General features: G+C 45.0%; 1 protein-coding gene across 7 annotated transcripts in view; it reads right to left on the bottom strand.

Annotated features, from left to right (window-relative positions):
• The window catches only part of CCDC141 (coiled-coil domain containing 141), a 191,334-nt gene that overhangs the window by 36,624 nt on the left and 134,106 nt on the right, over positions 1 to 20,604 (bottom strand). For 6 of the 7 annotated variants that reach the window (XR_007243634.1, XM_048486091.1, XM_048486086.1 and 3 more), the window contains 5 exons: positions 17,600 to 17,779; positions 12,123 to 12,248; positions 10,113 to 10,301; positions 9,650 to 9,829; positions 8,924 to 9,073 (listed from right to left, as the gene is read on the bottom strand). Coding sequence is in view for 6 of the 7 variants with exons in the window: in XM_048486091.1 (XP_048342048.1) it covers positions 8,924 to 9,073; positions 9,650 to 9,829; positions 10,113 to 10,301; positions 12,123 to 12,248; positions 17,600 to 17,779 (825 nt within the window). In the remaining variant the exon portion in view is untranslated. Of the gene's footprint in view, positions 1 to 1,700; positions 2,948 to 8,923; positions 9,074 to 9,649; positions 9,830 to 10,112; positions 10,302 to 12,122; positions 12,249 to 17,599; positions 17,780 to 20,604 lie in introns of those variants that run through there. The other variant, XM_048486090.1, reaches the window with a different exon arrangement.

Genomic DNA, 20,604 nt, shown 5'->3' with positions numbered 1-20,604 from the left:
CTTTCCTCTCCCATGGGAAAAGGAATGGTTCCATTGACTCGTGGGGGTAGATGTCCAGGTGGCTGTACCTCTATCTGTTGCTGACCTTGGAGAGCCTCAGTGCCAAAATAACTCTTTCTCACATTCTTTCAGAAAACAGGAGGGGGGGGGTTGTTTCTGAATAAAGAAGGGAGCAAAAACCAGGTTTGTGAGAACTGGCTACTTGCAAGCTCAGTGCTTCGTTGCCTTCCAATAAATGCTACTGATGAACAATCCAGAGTTCGTTTATTGATTCAAGGATCAAGACCTAACACAACAATGATTACATTGTAAGTGCACCATGTGTTTGTACAAACTGGAGGGGGATCCTGAATGTATGGGGGTTGAAGATGTTCATTGGATTTAAGATACAAATTCCATGAAGACAGCACTGTGTGATGATTCCAGAAGAATCTCAACATAGTGGAGAAAAGTAGGTCCTCTGAACTGATCCTACAGTTCCATTCCATCTATTCACTGAAAAGTGTTAATGCTGGCATGCATTATGATGGCTTTAACCAACTTTGGCCCTAGACGTTTATCCAGGTTCTTGCAGACGTGTTTTGTACAGCTACCCTGAACCATCGCTGTCCTGTCATAGCTAAACACTGACGAAAGGGTGATGTATGATGACAACTGTTGAGAATTATTACACAAGAAAAAGAGAACAGATAATAAAGAGAGTACAGGAAAGAGTTTTAATAGTTTGATTTTTCTGGCTCACAAAAAAAAGGGAAAAAAGAAAAACACCTTAAAGAATAAAATAACTTTCCTCCTCTTTCCATTGCTGAGATTTTTGAGAGGACCATTTAACATGGACGTTTCTCCTTCCACATGCAGATATCTTGAGAACAGGAACTTAAAACAAGCTACAGAAATGTGCTAATTAAAACAGCCTTTCCATTACAAATGATGTTAGAGAAAACAGAAACAATATTAGACTGTATCTGTGAATTAACAAAACATTACGGGTTTTGGAACATTATGGGTTTGGAAATCTAGCAGAAGGGAAGAGGAATAAGGGAATCTTCATTAACGTAAGGACCAGCCCTGATTGCAGCGTGGAACTGATCTATGTCAGGGTCTGGTGCAGTGGACATCTTATTGGCCGGGTGCACATATTGTAGCTCATCCAAAATGGCACTGACATGCCCTGTGAGCATGGAATTCATTTTAAAATGTTGGCGCTATTTATGGCTGCTTGCTTAAAGGATGGGCATGCTATACAGAGCACTTCAGCTTTGAAGCACTTGTTCTCTCTTTCATTAGAGGAATCTAAGGAGGCCATTTGTGTAGGAATGCAGAGCAAACTGTGTTTAAAAGGGAAATTAACCCTTTGCTCGCTGTTCTCTAACACTTGTAATTCAGTTGCATGTTGTGTTTGTTTTAGACAATCACCAACTATCTTTAAGAGTGCAATGTCAACATTAGCCCAAATAAACTCAAAAATACACACGTTGCACTCTGGCTGTGTCTAATCTTATATATTAATCTTATATACAATTGAACAACTCAACACTTCTATTTGTATTTACATTTCCTTATTTCTCTGACAAGGTTCTTAAAAATACAGCATAAGTCTTCCAACTCATAAATAATCACTTAGTCCATTCAATTCTCTATTCAGAAACAAAACTTCAGTTCCATATAGTCCATGTATCAATTCTGTAGGTTCTACATAGAATTGAATGGACTAAGTGATTATTTATGTTTAGTTATAAGAGTTGGAAGACTTATGCTGTATTTTTAAGCATAAATTTAATTTGGCCTTAAAACATTCCCTAGACAATGAAACGGTTTTCAAATCCAGTGCCGTCCACTGAAAATGTGTAAGTAATTTAGCTTGCTGGTGGCCACCTGGCCTGCTAGATTTAAGCACATTTTTTCCTGCCAACAAAAACTGACTGCTGCTCTCTTGCACAGTAAAGGAATGTGTCCTTCGTGGCAGAGATTTCTGTACAGATTCACTTACACTTACAGAACCAAAGATCACGTAAGCCCCTTGGTAAGTGTGAGCAGGGAATCCCTGATGTTGGTCGTTTCCCCACTTACCATCTGCTGTGCGCTACTCTCCCCAAGTAGCGCGGGGTCCCACGGCACTCCCCACTACAGGGGCGGCGACAACGCAGTTGCCCCGACACTGCTGCTCTCGCGCCCCCTCAGCGCGCATCATTCCTGGCACTCCTCAAAACGGCACAGTGGGGAAGCCCGGGAGCGCACCAGAAATGATGCGTGCTAAGAGTAACACGCAGCAAAGGATGGTCGAGGTAAGTGGGGAAATGACCGTTTTCCCTCACTTCTGGGTTTCTGCTCCATCCAGTTTCCCTCCTCCACTCCTTACTCCCTGCTCTGTAAGGGAGGGACAGAGAGGGAAGGGAGGAAGGGGAGGCAGCGGATGGAAGCAGCAGCAGTGAGGAAAGAGCTGGGGGACAGTGGAGAGAAAAATCCCATGAGCCCGCCAGGGTCCACCAAGGCAAATCCGTCTCTTCCCTCAGAGAACAGCCGTATCTGATTCTTTTGCTTCAAAAACACAGCAATATCAATATAACAACATAACAGCAACAGCAATATCGATATAACAGCAATTTAAAGGGCTTTAACAAAGCCAGCAATCTTGCAACTACTGGGAGCGATCTGGAAGTAGAGGCAGGCAAGCCATGCAGCAGATAGCAGGGAGCCTTCTCTTGCGTAAATGGAGAAACGTGAGGAGGCCCCACTATGCCCCCACAGCTTCATGCACAATGGGCCAGTTTCTTTTTTTCTGAAAGGTTATTCATAGAATCTAACCCGGACGTCCCCAGTCTTTCTGAGGTTTCAGGCACCAGTGGAATTTTGAGGGAAAGTAGTGAGCCACCCCAAAATGGCAGCAATGGGAGGTGAAGCCAAACCCAAAATCTCCTTCCTCGCACCTCTTGAGAATAAGGAAATCCTGAGGGAGAAATAGCTAATTAAGGAAAACCCTGTTGCTTATCACCCCACCTTCTCCTCCAATGGAAACCCCTTTTATTTGAATGAGGGAAGCTGATACCAAACCCTGCCTTACAATGCCATCCTCCAACTCACATACTTACTGAAAAAGTTTAGAGGGCAACAAGGGGAATAAAGCAGATATCAGTTGGGGAACTCTTTATAATAAATCCACTCAATGAATTACATAATTATACTAAAGACATCTCCCTGATTATTACTAAATGACAGGGGTGTACCGCCCAGGGGTCAAATGTTGCCATTTAGTCACATGTGGGTGGAAAATCACCCCCACACCCCTCCTCCTTATCCCCCGGATCCATACACTGATTTCAAGACCTGGTACAAAAAAAGTTGTGTGGTCATGGTGGGAGAGGGCGGCCACCCATATAGGGGTGTGTGGAAAACTCAGATTTTGCACTGGGCTACATTTTCCCTAGATACGCCTCTGTTAAATTAATTTAAAAATTGGTTAAAATCCATCCCTTCTCTTGGTTCTGTTGGGTTTTCCGGGCTGTGTGGCCGTGGTCTGGTGGATCTTGTTCCTAACGTTTCACCTGCATCTGTGGCTGGCATCTTCAGAGGTGTATCACAGAGGGAAGTCTGTTACACACTGTGTCCCTCTGTGATTTCCCTCTGTGATACACCTCTGAAGATGCCAGCCACAGATGCAAGTGAAACGTTAGGAACAAGATCCACCAGACCACGGCCACACAGCCCAGAAAACCCACTAGAACCAGTTGAATCTGGCCGTAAAAGCCTTCGACAATACATCCTTTCTGGTTGTTTGCTCTGCACAAATGCTAATTTAGGTTAAGTCCAACCCAGAGAAGAGATTGGAAGTTCTGTGAAGTGCCCTCACTTTTTTTTTTTTACAAATCAAAGCATCAAATATGTTAAGGTCCAAGTTCCATGGGGGCTTTGGCACAAGGTAAGGGGTTTTAAGTCTTCCAGCTCACACCATTTTCTTTACCTGAAATCACCACAGGAAAATACATTATGCTCCACTGGGAAAACACAGAGATGGGGACCCATACATTTTCTCCAATACAGCTAACAGCAGATTCTTAGAGCAAATTGGAAAAAAAACAGTGGGTGGGGAGAAGACTGAAACTCAGGTTGCCACATGCCACAGTCCCAATAGGCACCTGTGCTTCATGTGTCTTATAGCTAAATTTTTGAAAAACAAGATTTGCTCATGGAATCCCCACCCCCACCCCCAGTTTGACTCTGGGCCTTTCCCCACTTACCTTCTGCTGCGCGCTACTCGGGCCAAGTAGCGCGGGGTCCCGGGGCACTCCCCACTACAAGGGCGGCGACAACGCAGCCGCCCCGACGCTGCAGCTGTCGTGCCCCCTCAGCACGCGTCATTCCTGGCACTGGAGAAAACGGCGCCTTTTGACGACCCCGCGCAGAGTGCAGGGTCGTGGGGAAGCCAGGGCGCGTGCCAGAAATGACGCGCGCAGTGAGTAGCACGCAGCAACAGTGGTAGAGGGAAAAGTGGGGAAAGGCCCTCTAAGTCAGTGGTTCTCAACCTTCCTAATGCCATGACCCTTTAATACAGTTCCTCATGTTGTGGTGACCCCCAACCATAAAATTGGTATATATAAAATATAAAAGACCGTTTTCCGATGGTCTTAGGTGACCCCTGTGAAAGGGTCGTTCGGCCCCCAAAGGGGTCGCGACCCCCAGGTTGAGAACCACTGCTCCAAGTGAAGTCTTAGTGAAAGGGTCCTGTACATTTTTTTCTTTCATTTTACTCACACCAGTCCTTAGCTAGCAGCAATTTGTCAGACACTTTTAAACTTTCACGCTTTACAGTTTAGTCCTGGGACTTATAAACTTTTCCATCAAAGTAACATAATATTGCTCCGGTGGCAGCGCAATGTCACTTTTTGTGTATTTGCACTGTTTCTGCAATAGGGAGACATCAATTTAACAACAATTCAGGCGTCAATTTAAAAACAAAACAAAAACAGTATTCTGAGTTCAAGCAAGCCTATCTATCAATTTAAAGGCAGGCATACTGGCATTTCTGCATTGTCGGAGGACTAGATATTGAAACTGTAAAAAAAGCCAGCACAACTGAAGCAATTCTGTGCTGTCTTTTATTATGACAGAGGTGGGGATGAGGGGCTTTTTGTTTGCTTGCATGTGCAAATTCCCTCAAGAAGAAAAAAATCCCTTGTGGACATGAGATTAAATCAATGAGACAGTAAAACAGTCAGTTTCACACTTTCTTTGAATGAAAAGTCAGCTAACCCTGACCTATCATGTTCCCTTGGTTCAAACTAGACAAAATGTCAAGAGCTCCAGGAACAGTTCTCCCATTTTTTAAAAAGAATTTTAAAAAGCGGATACATGGAGACCTGATTCAGGGTTGGAGAAAGGGAGCTTTAACCCTGAGGAGGTGTAATTCCAGTGGATCCCCATTTATGTCTCATCTGGAGACTGGAATCCCTCCCCCACTACTTTCCTGAGCTCAATGCCCCCCCCCCCCCCACTTCTCTGACCTGCTATTATCCCCACAGGAGAAGAGTACCAGCATGAGTTTAGGCCCCTTCCGCGCATGCGGAATAATGCACTTTCAATCCACTTTCAATGCACTTTGCAACTAGATTTTGCTGTGTGACAGCAAAATCCACTTGCAAACAATTGTGAAAGTGGATTGAAAGTGAAATATTCTGCATGTGCGGAAGGGGCCATAGAGGTTAAAGTCTCAGAGCTGGAAAGCCCGGCTTCAAGTTCTTACTTGCCATCAAGTTCATTGGGCAGCCATTAGCCTTCCCTTTCAGCCTTTTCTCTCAGCCTTGTCATTCTCTCTCAGCCTAAGCTACCTCACAGAGTTGTGAGGACAAAATATAGGAGCAAGGATGTACCAGGCGCACGCCGTTTGGTCACGTGGGGGGGGGGGTCACGTGGGGAGGCCCTGGGCTGTGATGCCCGTATGAGCCGCCCCTGAGCCCTGTTCTCCCTGCTGGCTCCAATAAGAAGAAGAAGAAGAAGAGTTTAGATTTATATCCCCCCTTTCTCTCCTGCAGGAGACTCAAAGGGGCTTACAATCTCCTTGCCCTTCCCCCCTCACAACAAACACCCTGTGAGGTAGGTGGGGCTGAGAGAGCTCCGAGAAGCTGTGACTAGCCCAAGGTCACCCAGCTGGCGTGTGTGGGAGTGTACAGGCTAATCTGAATTCTCCAGATAAGCCTCCACAGCTCAGGCGGCAGAGCTGGGAATCAAACCTGGTTCCTCCAGATTAGATACAGGAGCTCTTAACCTACGCCACTGCTGCTCCTTGTGGAGTGCGGGGAGCCAGGGGGGACAGGGAGGTAGTCATGCCCCTGGGTGCCATTTAGGCGCGGTACACCACTGTATAGGAGACAACTATACGTGCTGCCTTGAATTCCTGCTAGAAAGGACTGGATTTTTTAAAATGTTACAGAGATGCAGGCACCCTCCAATTTCAATCCACCCCTCCTCCTGCTCCCAGTGCAGTTGCTATTTATTCTCTGAAAACATATGGGAGACCTGTTCACCACCATACATAGTTTTGACTCTTGAAGGCCTCAGAACTAACAAGCAGGTGAGACTGTTGGTCTAATTCAGGCTCCTACTGAGGGCAAGAGGCCAGCTGACAGCTAGCAGACTGATCAGCACAGGTGAAATAGCAAAATGTTCTCATGGCCCTTGGAGGTGTACGTAGGCAAGACGGGCAGAATTGTTCGGATTCAGAAAAACAACGTTAGTTTGATAACGTGTGAAATATTCTCTTAGGATCTGGTCACAAGACATGCAGACTTCCTCTGGAGGTTTCTAGACAGAGAGGTTTCTAATCAATGGAGAGCTAAGCAAAAATTAAGTCATTGGTATATCTAAGTAACCACCTGTGTTTTAAATATTGTCTGGGATCTACAAAAATATTCTTCTACCTCTTTGCACTTAAATGAGATTTTCGGTCTGTGTTTCCCGAATAACAGTCCCTCACGGCAAATCCCTTTTGAAACAGAGGGAATTTTCAAAGTGATTTGTGTTACAACGTGGAGGAAATTCCGCCATCCCAACCTGCCCCCCAAAATCAAGTTGGCATAACTAAATTAGATTTTTTTTTAATTTGTGGATCCCAGATATTATTTTCTTCTTGTAAAGTTAAACAGAAAGTAAAGATATATTTAATGCACTTTATGTGAAATCAATGTTTTCAATTATACCCCAAAAAGGGACAGTTTAGAATTATTGTTAGACTTGGGGATTCGGTAAACCTAAATTACAGAAAAAAGTGAAGAAATCCATATCAGCTTTTTTTGGAGTTTTACTGATAAAAGAATGAGATGCATTCGAAAAGCCAGATACATCTGGGGCTGGAAAAGCCAAATAATCAGTTTTTTCAATCTCCCTCCCCTCCATTGCCATTCCCCAAGTCCAGGTAGGTTTGGGAGCCAGCTGAGGGGTGGAGGGAGAGAGAGATCTCCATGCAGCACTGAACAAGCTCAGTGCCACCCTAGGGAAAGGGAGAGGAGGGAATGAGGGATGGCGTGCAAGGGAGGGAAGGTGAGGGGGTCTGGACATGGCCCACCCATCCACCCTAGTGGAGGGAGGGTGGGTGGCATGCAAGGGAGGGGAGGGATATCTCTCTCCCCTGCAGGGCTTGGAAAGTAGGGGCAGGAGAGACAGCCCGATCCTGCATGCAGAACGGAGCTAGCTCAGCCCCCATGCAGGATCGCTCCCCTGCCCCTACTTTCCAGGCCCCACACAGCTTGAAAAGCGCTGGCGGGAGACAGATCCCGCATGCGGTACTGACTGAGCGCTGAAAGATCTCTCTCTCCCTCCACCCCTCATTCACCTGGACTTGGGAAATGGTGGCAGAGGGGAGGGAGATTTAAAAAGCTAAATATTTTTTGGGGGTGGGGCGAGGCCTGCTCTTGCAGGTGAGGCTGAGCTAGATCAGCTCCGCATGAAGTGCTGCTCACCCGTCCTGCTTTTCAAACCCTAGCAGGCTTGAAAAGCAGCGGCAGGGGGAGAGACCATTTGATCCCACCCTTGCTTTCCAAGCCCTCTGGGGAAAGCACCAGCGGGGGCAGGTCCCTCACCATTTCCAAAGCCCCCTAAAGCTTGGTAAATAGTGGGGCAGGGAGAGAGATTTTAACCCAAATATTTTCAGTAACAGCTGAATAAAACCGATGGATATTGGTGTTATCTGGCTTTACCGAAAAATCCTGGGTTAAAAAAAAATCCAAACCTGAAATTTACCAATATTTTGTATTAGTGTCCAAGGCTAGTTAACACCATACATAAAATACTATTTCAGTGCAAATATCTGTGTCAAATTGTGGATTCTCCGCCATGTAAAAAGTTCTCATTGAATGTACCAAAATACCTGAAGTACCTAGTCAATGACGTGTAGGGAGTTGTGATGGTCTGAAATGATACCATTCAGATCTCTATCACCTCACTGTGTGTATAGATTGGCTCTGTGTAGATGTGTCAATTTCCAATCCTTTTAACAAAGAATATAAAGGTCTGTAAAACTGCTGACTACTGAACAGAGGCGCATCTAGGAAAAATGTAGCCCGGTGCAAATCCTGCCCCTGCCCCCCACCCCATATGGGCAGCTGCCCTCCCCCACCATGACCCAACAACTTTTTTTGCACCAGGTCTTGAAGTCCGTGTATGGACCCAGGGGGAAGAGCGAGAGGTGTGCGTGGGGGGACAATTTTCTCCCCCACCACGTGACTAAATGGCCGCAGCCCGGGGACATTTGACCCATATGTCCCCCTGGGCGGTACACCCTTGCTACTGAATTAGAGAGGCACACAGATTGTCTTTTACCTGGATTATGAACCCAGAAGCTTAACTGAAAAGGAACCTAAGAGGGCTGTTGAATAACAAGAAGTCAAAGGGCACGACAGTTTTTAATCATTTAATGTGCTTCTTTTCACCAGACCTCATGAATCTCATCTCTCGTGGTGCAGAAATGGAGAACGTGTGACAGGTCTTCCTCATACTTATCCGCTTTGAAACCCCAGCTAGCACTGTCAGACTCAAGTGCCTCCAGCTGCTGTCGCAGGTTCTTTACAGAAACATTAAAGGGATTCTGGAATGAGATGCAGAAATCAAGATGAGACAATGATCATTTGGATCTGCAACTTGCTCTGGAATACTATTTTAACTGGTTTTTTAAAAAATAATAATTTAAGTTAAAGATACTTTAGATTATGTTTGCCCATCCCATCCCCCCAAAAGCTGGCAAACTAGGCCTGAATTACATCTCGTCAAGTCTTTGAAGGTATTTAAACTATTTATTGATAGTAGATCCCCAATGGGGATCTGAAGCAACTTACAACATCGCCCTACTGCCCCTGATTTTAGCCTTACAGCAGCAGCCCTGAGAGGTAGTTTAGGCTGGGGATCCAACTCAACAGTAATACATTTAAGGATGTTGCTTTCAATCACAGCACAGTTGCAGCCCAGACTACATCCCACAATACCAAAAAAGCAAAAAAAAAAACCTCAACCCAAATCCCTTACAAAATCCAAAAACCCATAAATGATCCAGGGTCCATTATAATTGTCAATATCCCAGTCCAGTCTAATGCAGGAAAGGCAAAGGTCATGTCTGTCATTCTTCTCAGTTTGTTCCACTCCTTGACAGGTTATAATATTGACTTACTGGATGTTGCACTGTTGAAATTATGTCCATTCCAAGAGTGAGTGCCAGTTTGTACAACTGCCTGATACGAGCGTGTTTCTCTTGAGCATTGTTCAAGTGAGTCTTAACGTGGGGTGTGTCACTGGGCACCTCTTTAATTTCTGGGACCTCCAATCCTCCAGATTTTATGAGACTTTCAAGCTGGAAAAATGACATGTCAAAAATAAACACACTTTTACTGCTCCATTTTACACTCCCAGATCATCCGAAATAGGTTCAGGACATACTCTTCAGGTTTTTAATCTGGATTTAAATCAGATCTAGATTGTAATCAGGATTTAGAACAAACTATATTAAAGCACAATTATTACAGACATAGGGTTACTTTTCAAAATACTGTGGTCTTGTTTATAAGTATGGCAGACACATATGCACAGTTGCAGTGAGAATGTACTTCCGTAAAGTTAAATACAATTATACTCACTTGTTCTTTTGCATAATGGAACTTCACTGTCTTGTTGAAAAATTCATCATATGTTTCAATCCTTTCCTTTATCTCCTTGTGGAGATGTATGAGCTCACTTACTTTCTCAGACTTTTCCATGTCAGGGACTCCTTTTGAACTCAGTTGTTCTGATAACTTTAATGTATACTCCACTTCAGCGTTAAGTTGCTAACAAATCAGAGACAACAAGGTTACTCAGACTAGGAATGGCAAATATGCTAGGTCGCCAGTCCAAACAAAATGCAGCCTGCTTTGTTTTTGTTTTCCATCTCTAAATCATAAGTGAACAGTCGCCTGAGAAGCCAGACAACTGGGAACATACATCGTTACAATTTTGTGAGCTTGGTATTACAATGTACTCATTCCTTGTGAGTCACCATCTCTAGAGCTGAGCTCCCCGATCCTATTTATAAAGGCTTGTTTTCCTGTGGTTCTTCCTCACCTGTTGCCTTCATCTTAAACAGATAGTTGCCCACCTGGCCTGTGTATCCTAAAGAAACAACAGATGGTCAGGGCTAAAACCACAGCTAAGGACGCCAGTGTGCAGGTGGGAGCTGCAGATCCCCCAGAATTACACCTCAATTCCAGATTAAAATGATTTGTTCCCTGAGAAAATGAATGCTTTTTGGAGGGCAGACTGAGATTTCTGTCCTCCCCAGGCTCTATCACCAAATCTCCAGAAGTTTCCCATAGCAACAGGAGTCTCCCATAGCAACTCAGCCCCTGCTGGGAGGCCAGGGGGGACCTGGCAATCCTGGCCACATCTTAGAATCATCAGTCTTTGGGAGCAACCAAATTACAGTTTTCTCCTATTTGCTCTGGCACCTACATTGGAATGTCACGTGGACACATGAAATTCCCTTATGCCTAATAAGACCATTGGTCTTTCAAGCTTAGTATTGTCTACTTAGACTGGCAGGGGCTCTCCAGGGACTCAGGTAGAAGACTTTAATATCACCTCCTACCTGATCCTTTCAACAGCAGATGCCAGGGATTGAACCTGGGATTTTCTACATGCCAAGTAGATGCTCTAATCCACAGGTGCCAAACTCGCGGCCCTCCAGAGGTTCATGAACTCCCATCAGCCCTTGCCAGTAAAGCCAATGCTCATATTAAGAGGGACTGATGGGAATTGTAGTTCATGAACATCTGGAGGGCCGTGAGTTTGACACCCCTGTGTCTAATCCATGGCCCCTCTCATGTCATGTCATGTCATGATGGAACTTGACCGAAAGCTCCAAAAGGAAGAAGGCTTTCAGCAGGACTCCACCAAAAAAGTAAGGAAGGAAGGAAGGAAGGAAGGAAGGAAGGAAGGAAGGAAGTAGGGAAGTAGGGAAGGAAGGAAGGAAGGAAGGAAGGAAGGAAGGAAGGAAGGAAGGAAGGAAGGAAGGAAGGAAGGAAGGAAGGAGGGAGGGAGGGAGGGAGGGAGGGAGGGAGGGAGGAAGGAGATTTTGGATTTATACCCCACCTTTCTCTCCTGTAAGGAGACTCAAGGTGGCCTACAAGTTCCTTTCCCTTCCTGTCCCCACAAGAGACACCTTATGAGGTAGGTGGGGCAGAGAGATTTCCGAAGAACTGTGATTAGCCCAAGGTCACCCAGCAGGAATGTAGGAGGTCGGAAACACATCTGATTCACCAGATAAGCCTCCGCTACTCAGGTGGAGGAGTGGGGAATCAAACCCAGTTCTCCAGATTAGAATCCACCTGCTCTTAACCACTACATCACGCTGGCTCTCAGGAGGACATGAGCACAGCAGCAAGCCATGGTGCCTGTCAAAGGAGTAGCCACATGGAGTAGCCAAAGGAGTAGCCTGAATGTAGCCATATACTCAGGCACCCATCCAAAGTATCCCACTCCAAAATGCAAAACCTACTCTGGTGCAGAAATTATTTACAACTACTTGCATATATTTCCACTGACTTGAATACACATGTGCCAGAACAAGTCCTCAGAAAAGAAATCTTGGCATACTTAATTTCTGTTCTCACCTGAAATTGTGGTTTCATTTGGTTAAATTTATCTTGCAGCTCTACAAGCACAGAAAGGTTGCTTCCAAGATCAAGTGCTGTAGCGGACTGGAGTGCCTCTTGGAGAGCGTTTAAGCTCTGTGTGGTCTACAGCAGGAAAAGAAACATGCAAGTATATTTATTTTAGTGTGCACTTGGGACTTGAAAGGCCACCCCTTTTTCAAGCATGGAAACCCAAATATTCATCTGTACATATTCTCACCAAAAGATTAAGAAACTACAGTTTCGGTGCTGAAACTAACTGTAAACATTCTGGGTGCTGTAGTGGCCAGAAAGGCAGTTATAGAATTTAAATGAACTGAAGAAATTATAATTATAGACCCTCTCGTTATAGACACATGCTTAAATATGCGGTACTTTGGAACCACGTTTAGCTTGCTATAATCTACTCACTGGACACTTCCAGAACAATATTTGTTCCATTCTCCAGACTTACAACAATTGAATCAGTGGAGCTATCCAGAACACAGCCTAGTCTAGTTTATTGGATGAGTTTCAGTTGATTCAGCTCAAGGACATGCACAAGGTGCCTGGACAGGTTCATGCCACCTCTGTTCTAGATCATTGTTCCTCCTGGCTTATTAAAGCCAGTGAGGGAGAAATAACTGGCTGGATCAGGGTGGTCATTAATGTCTCTTTGCAAAAGGGAGTGGTTCTATCCTGCCTTAAAGAGGCAGTGGCAAGACAGCTTCTTGAGAAACCTGCCCTTACCTTGAAAATCTGAACTACAATAGGCTGAGAGCAAATGTCCCTTTTCTGAGCAAGGTTCTGGAGAAGGTGGTTGCCAGTCATCCCCAGACACTCTTGGATGAAACTGATAACCTGCATCCATTTCAATCAGGGTACAGACCTAGTTTTGGCCTGGAAACAACCTAGATCGCTGGAAGTGCAACCGGGGGAATAGCAACCCTGCCGACACTCCTGGATCTTTCGGTGGCTTTTGACACTATTGACCATGGTATTCTTCTGGAGTAGCTAGTGGAGTTGGGAGTGGGGCCACTGCACTGCAGGGATTCTGCTCCTACTTGGAGGGTTGTCTCCAAAAGGTGGTGCTTCAGGAATATTGTTTAGCCCTATGGTTTCTCCACTGTTGCGTTCCTCAGGGTCTATTCTGCCCCCCATGCTATTAACATCTACATGAAACTGCTGAATGAGGTCATCTTGAGTTTTGGATAGAGGTGTGCAATTTGGCAAAGCCAAATCAATCCCCCTCCCCCAAAAATACCTCATGGGGGGGGGGGGCTCCCTCCCCCAAAAGTGGCAATATTAGGGATTCCAAAAAAGGATCCTGAATTTCTTTCGCATTTTGGGGGCTGTTTTGACCCCACCACCATTTTTTTAAAGTGAACCCTCCCTCTCCTCACTCACTTATCTGCTGGCTGACCAGGTTCCACATTCAACTCTGAGTGCCACCTTTGAACGTCACATGGAGCCTAGAGGCAGCCTGCAGAATCAAATGCTGGACCTGAACAGGCCAAACCGAGGATTCAACTCCACATGCAGAGGTGGTGTGGAGTTGAACGCTGGACTTGGCCTGGCTAGGTCCAGTGTTCAGCTTTGCGTTCCTGCCTCTAAACTTGATGTGGGTTCCACAGGTATCAGCTCTGTGCCATCAGCTGCCTTCAAGGTACACACTGAATTTGGAGGCAGGTGGAATTTGGGGGTAGGTGTGTTTAATAACCTGAGCATTTTTTGAAAACCCAAAAAAAATCCAATATAGGAAATCAGCTGTTTCAGGTTTTTTAGAAATTGCTGGGCCTATTAAACCCCAAATATAGAATAGGCAGTTATATGTCTCCTTTTCACCACTGGCATATGAGATTGTGGATGTGCTAAACAGGTGTCTGGCTTCGATAACAGACAGGATGAGAACTAATACATTGAGATTCAATCCAGACAAGACTGGTATGGTCCTGATGGGTGATTCTTCTGATAGGGTGGGAAGCGCTGAACCTGTGCTAGATGGGGCTGCACTCCCCCTGAAGGAACAGTTTCGCAGCTTGGGGGTGTTCCTGGATCCATCCTTGTCACTCGAGGTTAAAGTGGCTTCTGTGACTAAGGCTGATTCCGCATGGGCCAAAAACAGCAGTGTGAAAACGGTGTGAAAGCGTTTAAAATGGTGCAAAAGGGTTTATACTGTTTTCACACCGTTTTCACACCTATGTTTTTGGCCCATGCGGAATCAGCCTAACAGTGCTTTCTGCCAGCTTTGGTTCATGGCCCAGTTGCACTCCTACTTAGACAGAGACAGATTGGCTTCAGTAATCTATGCTCTGGGAATCCTCCAGGTTATATTACTGAAATGCAGTCTACATGGGCTACCTTTGAAGATGGTTTGGAAGCTGCAGCTTATGCAGATTGCAGCTCCCAGACTACTAACAGGGACCCTGAGGTCCAAAAACATAAGACCAGGTTTGGCCCACTTGCAATGACTGCCCATATGCTTTCGGTCCCAATTCAAAGTGCTAATTTTAACTTATAAAGCTCTACATGGCTTAGGACCACAACAGCTGTCCGGAGTGCCTCTCTTGGCCTCAATGTACTTGGACGCTATGCTCTGCTTCCTGGTGGCTTTCTTCAGGTGCCAACACCTTGCAAGGTTCAGAGGGTAGAAACTAGAGGGTGGGCCTTTTTCTGTAGACTAACATCCCTGTCTCTGAAATAACCTACCTGCTGTGACCCCCCAGGTCTCAAATTTGTCATATTTTCACTGACAGGTTAAGACAGCTCTGTGTACAGTCAATGGCTTTCATGACTAGAATCAACTTGCTGGAAAACCCATAGCAGCTAGTTAAGACACCTCTCTGAGGAAGCTTTCAAAGATCTTCCCAGTGTTTTTGGGGCCCAACAGATTTAATCAGGTCATCTTTTATTCTGTGTTTTTGTTAACTGTGGTCAATGGCTTTTATTGATATAATATTTTTGTAAACTGAATTTTGTAAACTCTTGTTTACTGTATTTTGATTATTTTATATTTGTTGGAAACCACCAGAGAGCTTTGGCTATGGGTAGAATAGAAATGAAATAAATAACAACAACAACAACAATATTATTATTATCATGCCAAACTCAAAAGATAATTGGGCTTAATGCCCAGTGTGCTCATGATGCCTGATGCCAACTTAATGCTTACAAAACCACTTTTCATTTATGTATGTTTGTTAAAACTGTTAAACTCCTTTGAATGTGAATCTTCTGTAAAACAGAAGAACAACACCTAAAATATGATGTCACCAGACCAATCCAAACGCAACAGGGCAAATGGAGTGTCAGTAGTCTTTATTAAATAGACACATCTAATAATTTTTCTGTGACTTCTTGGGGATCCCAAAGGGTTAAATACTGGCCTTACATTAATGCCCTCTGAGATTAATATTAGAACAAAAGGCACAGAACAGTGTACAGAAGTCACTCTTAAAACCCACTGAGCCTGTTTGTTCTTCGTCCACCAGTTTCCTCCACGGTTATGCTGATGGCTGTGAAACATCACATCTAGATCCTACTTTCTACAATATGTCCTACTAGAGCAGTGATGGCAAACCTTTTCGAAACTGAGTGCCCAAATGGCAACCCAAAACCCACTTATTTATCGCAAAGTGCCAACACAGCAATTTAACCTGAATAACCCCCTCGAGCAGGGGCCAGCCTGCTGTAGCCTCCAGCAAGTCCCCCATGCGCCGCTCTGCGCCTCTCTAGCATCTCTGCCCCCCCCCCCCCCGGGCAGCAGCCACCTGGAGCACAGGCACCAAGCCCGCCAGCCGAGTCCTCCCTGCTCGCTGAGGTTCACGCACATCAAGTCCAGTGGCCCAGGCCAGCCTAGATGTGTGTGTGTGTGGGGGGGGCGTTTTCCCCCCACGTGACGAATTCTGTGTGCACATGCCCACAGAGAGGGCTCTGAGTGCCACCTCTGGCACCCGTGCCATAGGTTCGCCACCACTGTACTAGAGCCTCCTGAAACTCATTCTTCTCCAGGAGTATCCTTTGTCACTTCGAATATACAGGCTAGCTATCCTTTGTCCCTTGGAATATACTTCCCAGGAGTATCCCTTGTCCCTTGGAATATACAGGCTAGATATAATGTTTAATACCCAGCAGCATAGTGGTAGACAAACAAAGAAGGTTTTTTTTCTAGGTAACACAAGTAACTTGGAATGTTTGGCCATGGAATTGGACAGAAGCAACCCTTAAACTTAGGTGAAATACCCCTTTGCGTAACCAAATGAGGCACTAGACTTGATATAAGATGCAAGTGTGGTTGACTCAAATGGGAACAGGGAACACAGTGCAGTACACTTTTGTAGAGATTTATCTGGGGCACATAGCCAAATATCTTGAATTATTAACTGAACCCCAACAGAGATGGATTATCACAAGGGCCAGATCCAATACTTTCCCATCGGCCATTACAAAGGGTCGTTACTTATCCATCCCTCTACAGGATCAGGTTTGTCCACACTGTAAAAACCAAGTGGAGACTCTTGCTCACATTATTCTTGACTGTCTGAGATATGTGGGCATTAGTAATTTCTCTCCCAGGCTGGCCCTAGACAAATCTGAAAGAGACTCTGACAGTTCTGTTGTGGAACTTCTGTTAAACCATACAGATGTCATGCTCTTGGAAAAAGTAGCAAAATTTTTTTTGCAAGTGACAGAACTTTCTAAGTAATGTATACTGCTGTATACAGTCTTTATGTCTGCGTTTTGAATGTACTCCTGATTTGTACTTCATAAATGTCTGGTAACGCTCTAGAGCCTATTTTAAATGCCTAATAAAGGTTGTTGTTGTTGTTGTAGAGATTTATTTATAAAGTCCCAACACGGATGATTTCAGCAAAGAAATCTTTTTTTAATTGTAGGAATTAATTAAAAGAAGTTTGAAGGAAGACAACTGGAAGTTATTCTAACCAAAGTAATTGTAGCACAGATAGAATGTATGGCACAGATTAGGAAAGTATCATCAGTTCCCAAAGCAGGCAAATATGCTTAATGAGTAGGATCAAGGAAGCTATAAGATGGCCTCCTTCAACAAAGGGGCATCTCAGAATCACAATCATAATTACCTGTTTCTGCCAACAGTCACACACACACACAAGTTGCCTCTCTAAGTTCCTACTATTTCAGAGCAAAGAGTAATTGTGTTACAGTGCTTATCTATGTGTGTACCATCACACACAGAGAAGTAAGAGATGTAAGACTGTTATGAGAAATGTGCCATCATTAGTAATACAGAATAAGTTTTTGAAAAGTTCAGCCACTCTAATTTTATCCTTTTGAATTATTTCTCTTCTACAGAAAGGGAATAGTTTTGATCTAGGCCTGGTAAGTGAAATCTCCTGGCAGAAATCAAGATAATTAAGAACTCCAGTCCATAGCAAGAAAATCACAAGGAAACATTGATTCAGTGATGCAGGATTAATCAAAGTACTGATTTCACTTACAGTTTTAAATTGCTCATTAAATTTCCCACACTGTTCTTTGATGGATTTCACTTGACTCATGTTAAGTTTCCATGATGTCCAAAGGGATGTCAACTCTTCCTTCTCTTTGTTCAGAACAGCAATAGCTTGTTCAGTCACTTGTACAACATTTTCCACATTCAGTATTAGATTCTCATTTACCTGTTAAGTGAAGAGTTAACAAACCTCATTGCTCTGGAGAAAGAAAATATACCCAATTTTTGCTGCTACCTTCATACCTAAATACATCGGTTCCGGGGGGGTGGGGGGGTGGGGGGGTTAGAAACTTCCATTAGTCTTCACTTCTAGATCCCGAGAACACCAAATTAATGGCTTAGTAAAGGAAGGGAAGTTAGAAATCTTTCTTTTCATTGTTTGTTTACTTAGAATATTTGTGCACCATCCGAACTCCTCTGACTGAAAGAAGCTAGTGCAAAATCTTGTGGAAGGAAAAGTTGCAGACTCAGAGTCAACTAAACAGGAGATTGGTAAGGCAACCCCCTCCCCCTCCCCCCAGCCCAGTTCCTTGATCTCTGGTTGTGCCGCTGCTGTGATTCTTGAAGCTACATATCCACAAGGCAGACTGGCAGCACGGCGAAGACTCCTTTTTATTTGGGGAGGTGGGGGCGATTCCCCTATGCGCTGGAACCGAGGGCCTCAAACTCTAGGGGTCTCCGGCCAAGGTGTATAATATTTTTGACACTGTTATAGACCTTCCTTACACATGCTGTCATAACGCACTGTAGTCTCTACACATTCAGTAATTTTCCTTACACTCAATTTTTCTGTCATAAACCAATAACCTGACACTAACATTGGCCCTTTCCCCACTTACCTTAAAAGCTTCTCCGCAAGGCTACTCTCCCTGGCTCAAGTGGCGCTGGGTCCAGCTTTTCGCCACCTCCCCACTTCATTTCTTAGGGCGGTGAGAACGAGCCAACCCCGACGCTGTTCCTCTCTCCCGCGCCCCTCGTACGCTGCTGGGAATCTTCCTGGCGCTTTCTTTGAAATGGCATAGCACATGGATTTACCCATTCCCCGCTTACAGAGCTGAGCTGGGGTCTGGGGAAGAGCTCAGAATGTGCACGCTTTTTAGGAATTCTGCGCGCCCCGGAACGTCTTTTGCCCACAGCAACCCTCGGGCAAAGGTGAGTGGGGAAAGGGCCATTGATTTCTGCACTGATTTTGTCCTTCCTGGACTTCACTGAAGTGGACCCCATTTTGGTGACCCTATCTTCCCCTAGTTGTGAGGGCGGGGGATCGGGAGGGGCCTTAGCAGTGGCATAAGGCCCTCTTCATCTAAATCCAGCACTGCCTCCAGCCCACCCCCTTGCATCAGGCCACACCTGATTGGCCTTGCCAAAGAGGAAACCACAGGGGAGCTTGTGCTTATGTTTGGGCAGAGGCTTCCCCAGTCATTCCTCAGCCGCACCACTGCCCTGAAGCTGACCAGCAATGCATCACCATTTCCCTATTCCTGGGGCTCACAAATAGGGCCCCAGGTAAATCTGGGTCCAGGCATCACTCTCTCCTCCCTTTTTATTATTTTTAACTTTAAAAGTCATCTTTTTTTATAACCAAGGAGTCCCTGCCCTGCCCTGGATGGCTCAGGCTAGACTGATCTTGTCAGATCTCAGAAGCTAACTGGGGTTGGCCCCAGTTAGTACTCGGATAGGAGACCACCAAGGAATACCAGGGTTGCTCTGCCAAGGAAGGCATTGGCAAACCACCTCTATTAGTCTCTTGCCTTGAAGAAAAGCGTATACATTGAAAGTGCTTACCTGTGAAGGGTAATTCTCCATTGAGCGATTGGGAACATCTGGGTCTTGCTAATCTACCAATCAGGGAGGCAGGGATTAAATGAAATTCTTCCCAGGATCCTCTCCTGCCTCTGCCTTCTGGGCTCCTTCCTTCCCACCAGAAGTTTAGGGTCTCTCCCTTCAGCAGTCCTTGCCGCACAACGTTATCTGTGCAACCAAGCATGCTCACCCCTTAGGGGAGGAGGGGAAAAAATCGACTTCCGAACAAAAACCAGTTAGTCACCCTAACGGGTCAAAGTCGCATAACTTGAAGTAAACAATTTTATGGAAACTTTGAGGTAAAAAAAAACTGGGAGATCAATTAGAGATTAATTTATGTAGAAGACTTAAAAACTTCTTAACTTCCAAAAAACCAAAAAGGCCAGTAAGAACCGCAAAAAAAGGGCACCGGAGAGGGATGTAGGAGATTTCTTAGGGTGGGCAGATGTTTCCCAATCGCTTTCAATGGAGAATTAATTCCTCTTCACAGGTGTAAGACCAATGTCGCTTTCTCCATTGAGCGAGGTGGTAAATTCCATTCTGGGTGAACCTCCCATATGCAGTGTGTCCGCGATCATTTTTAAAGGGTGGGACGTCAAAATCCTCTCCGATGGATATGTTGTAATACTCTCGCGGCCCGTGTCAGGGTTCTGCATCTTGCTGCACTGTAAACGTTTTCAGTCTATAATGTCTTACAAACGTGGTAAGGAGAGGAGGAATTCACGTTGTCCGCTTGCTGCAAATTTCTGGAACTGGAGACATTGTTAGCTTGAAGGCGAAATGCCTGTTCAGTGGATGCATTTCACGGAACTGAATACGAATGAGCTGTGATCCCTTTACAGGAACAGGTAACTTTTGTGTTTTGTAGGCTTCCCCTATACAGTCCCCTAAGGCAATTTTGCTGGATGGGCTTGGGTGCTTAAGACAACTTATGACCCTTTGTTATGATTAGCGTGCAGGTAGAAATTTAGAACAAGGATTCCTGACCCTTCCTGAGAGTCCCTGTTGTTCTAATTCAGGAATTTGCCTTAAAGCGCTCTCCCCTGAACATCCCAGTTTGTGGTGCCAGTAGACCTCTTTTGGATGCTGCGGAGCTCCGGGCAAAAGGTGGGTAAAAATATTTCCCTGGTTTTCTGTGAAAGCTGGAAGATTAACCTTAGAGCACAAAGGTGGGGTCCAGGGACGATA

The sequence above is a fragment of the Sphaerodactylus townsendi genome, linkage group LG02, assembly GCF_021028975.2.
Source record: "Sphaerodactylus townsendi isolate TG3544 linkage group LG02, MPM_Stown_v2.3, whole genome shotgun sequence".
Classification (NCBI taxonomy): Eukaryota; Metazoa; Chordata; class Lepidosauria; order Squamata; family Sphaerodactylidae; genus Sphaerodactylus; species Sphaerodactylus townsendi.
The sequence above is the reverse complement of the archived record's forward strand: the minus strand, read 5'-3'. Positions and strand labels throughout refer to the sequence as shown.